This window comes from Camellia sinensis, chromosome 2, assembly GCF_055761805.1.
Source record: "Camellia sinensis isolate YWXY chromosome 2, ASM5576180v1, whole genome shotgun sequence".
NCBI classification, from domain to species: domain Eukaryota; kingdom Viridiplantae; phylum Streptophyta; class Magnoliopsida; order Ericales; family Theaceae; genus Camellia; species Camellia sinensis.
In genome coordinates, this window is record NC_138962.1 from 157,746,074 (window position 1) to 157,748,070 (window position 1,997).

The following is a 1,997-nucleotide window of genomic DNA, read 5'->3' on the forward strand; positions in this document are numbered from 1 at the left end:
TAAGTTGTTATGGTATGGAACAAAGTGCTACACAGAACTAAGTGCTACGATGTGAGTCACTTCTAGAATCCGTGTGAGACACCTCTTTGATTCATACATGCATGTTCAAGGGCTCAATGCCAACATGTTTAAGGGCTTAATGCCAATATGTTCAAGGGCGCAATGCTAACATGTTTAAGGGCTTAATGCCAATATGTTCAAGGGCTTATCGCCACTCTGTCAAGGGCTTAAAGCCATTATGTTTCAAGATTGGGCCTAAGGCCGTTCTGAAATTAATACAGAATCAGATTAAATATGTAATCTCTGCATTTACATACGCATTGCGTTGTATTATGATTTACATTAAACATCAAATTATAAAAGTATTTCTATTCATTGAGCCTGGCTCACCCTGTGTTATGTCTGTTTCTGTGGGTAACCAACCAAGTGGTCAGTCCTAAGCCATGACGCTTGTTCTCTTTGGTCGACCTCTATGTGTCCAGACCCTAAATGAAGCCATTTTCATTTTTGGCGAAGTTTTGTTAAGATGATGGCTTGTACCCTTATTTTTGTGCAGGGTTGAAAGTACATAACTTCCTTAACTCAATGTTTTTGTTATACGCCCAAATGTAGGGCCAGGTCTGTATATGTATATGTATGTAACCGATGTTCAAGTGTATGTTTTGGGTTTTAATTACCTGTTATGATGTTTTTGATCCTGGCATAGTAGTAGTAGCTCAATGTAATTTGTTTCTCTTATTCGCTTATATTTAATGCTTCCGTTAAGGCCCCGTACGTTATGTATATCAGGTTGAATGTCCATTTCTGTATAGGTCATGTCCAAACTTTTAGGGGCGAGTTTGGGGTGTGAGAAGTGGTATCAGAGCACGAGTTGCTATCTCACACACGGATCCATTGAGCTTTAGGGTGTCTAGAAAAGACTTAGGCATTATGCATGACATCCTAGAAGTATATGAAAAGATCGATGGCAACGTTAAGTGTACTCTGATAATGCTAACAATTTTGAACTATGTCTATCGTATATAATTGATTGTTGTGTAGATTATGGTGAGGACAAGGACAGAAGACCTGGAAGATGCTACTTCTACACGGTTGAATAGGATGGAGCGAATGATTATGGAAATGGCGGAGACCCTACGGCAACAACAGCAACAACCACAGCATCAACTTCCACCGCCACCGCCACCTATACCTCCATCGGCAGTACAAGATTTTCAAGCTGAAGATTGAACCATTACACTCACAAAGGAGTTTAAAAAGATGAAACCACCATTATTCAAAGGGGGGATAGAACCAATGAAAGCTGAAGCATGGGTGCTGGGAATAGAGAAGTTATTCGAAGTTTTCCCCTGTACTGAAGCTCAAAAGGTGCAACTGGCTACCCTCACTCTTGAGGACGAGGCACGGAGGTGGTGGATGCTTACAAGAACTATACGTCAAGGATTGACATGGGACAGATTCTTGCAATTATTCCACGATAAGTATTTTCCTCAAAGTATGCGAGATAAGAAGGTGACTGAATTTGAAACTCTTAGACAAGGGAACAAGACCGTTGCTGAATATGAAGCCCAATTTGCAGAGCTAGCCCAGTTTGCACCTCATATGGTAAACACAGATTATAAGAAGGCACGGAAGTTCGAAGGGGGATTACGGGGTGCTATCCTGGACCGAGTTAATATATTGAAGCTACCCACTTATGTTGATGTGTTGGAAATGGCTGTTATAGCGGAAGGAAATATTACTGCTCAGAACTGAATTTCCGAGTGGAAAGGGAAAAGGCAAAACAACCAAGGGTCAAAGGGGTCAACTACTCCACCAAACAAGAAACAAAATTCAGGGACATCAAATGTTTCTACCCCTAGTCATGATTCAATTCCTGTTTGTTTGGAATGTGGAAAGAAGCATCGTGGAACGTGCTATCGGAAGTCTGGAGCCTATTTTCAGTGTGGTAAAACGGGCCATTTGATAAAAGATTGCCCTTAGAGAAAGCGACAAAA

The 1,997-nt window shown here is 41.1% G+C and overlaps 1 protein-coding gene across 1 annotated transcript; it reads left to right on the forward strand.

Annotated features, from left to right (window-relative positions):
- The first annotated feature begins 1,260 nt into the window (after positions 1-1,260).
- Positions 1,261-1,755, forward strand: LOC114273622 (uncharacterized). The gene has a single exon (XM_028215421.2). It carries the CDS (start codon positions 1,261-1,263, stop codon positions 1,753-1,755), a length of 495 nt encoding a protein of 164 aa, XP_028071222.2.
- The last annotated feature ends 242 nt before the right edge of the window (positions 1,756-1,997 follow it).

Excerpts from the sequence above, each read along its gene's own strand:
- LOC114273622 (XM_028215421.2), top strand. The coding sequence starts at position 1,261 with ATGAAACCACCATTATTCAAAGGGGGGATAGAACCAATGAAAGCTGAA.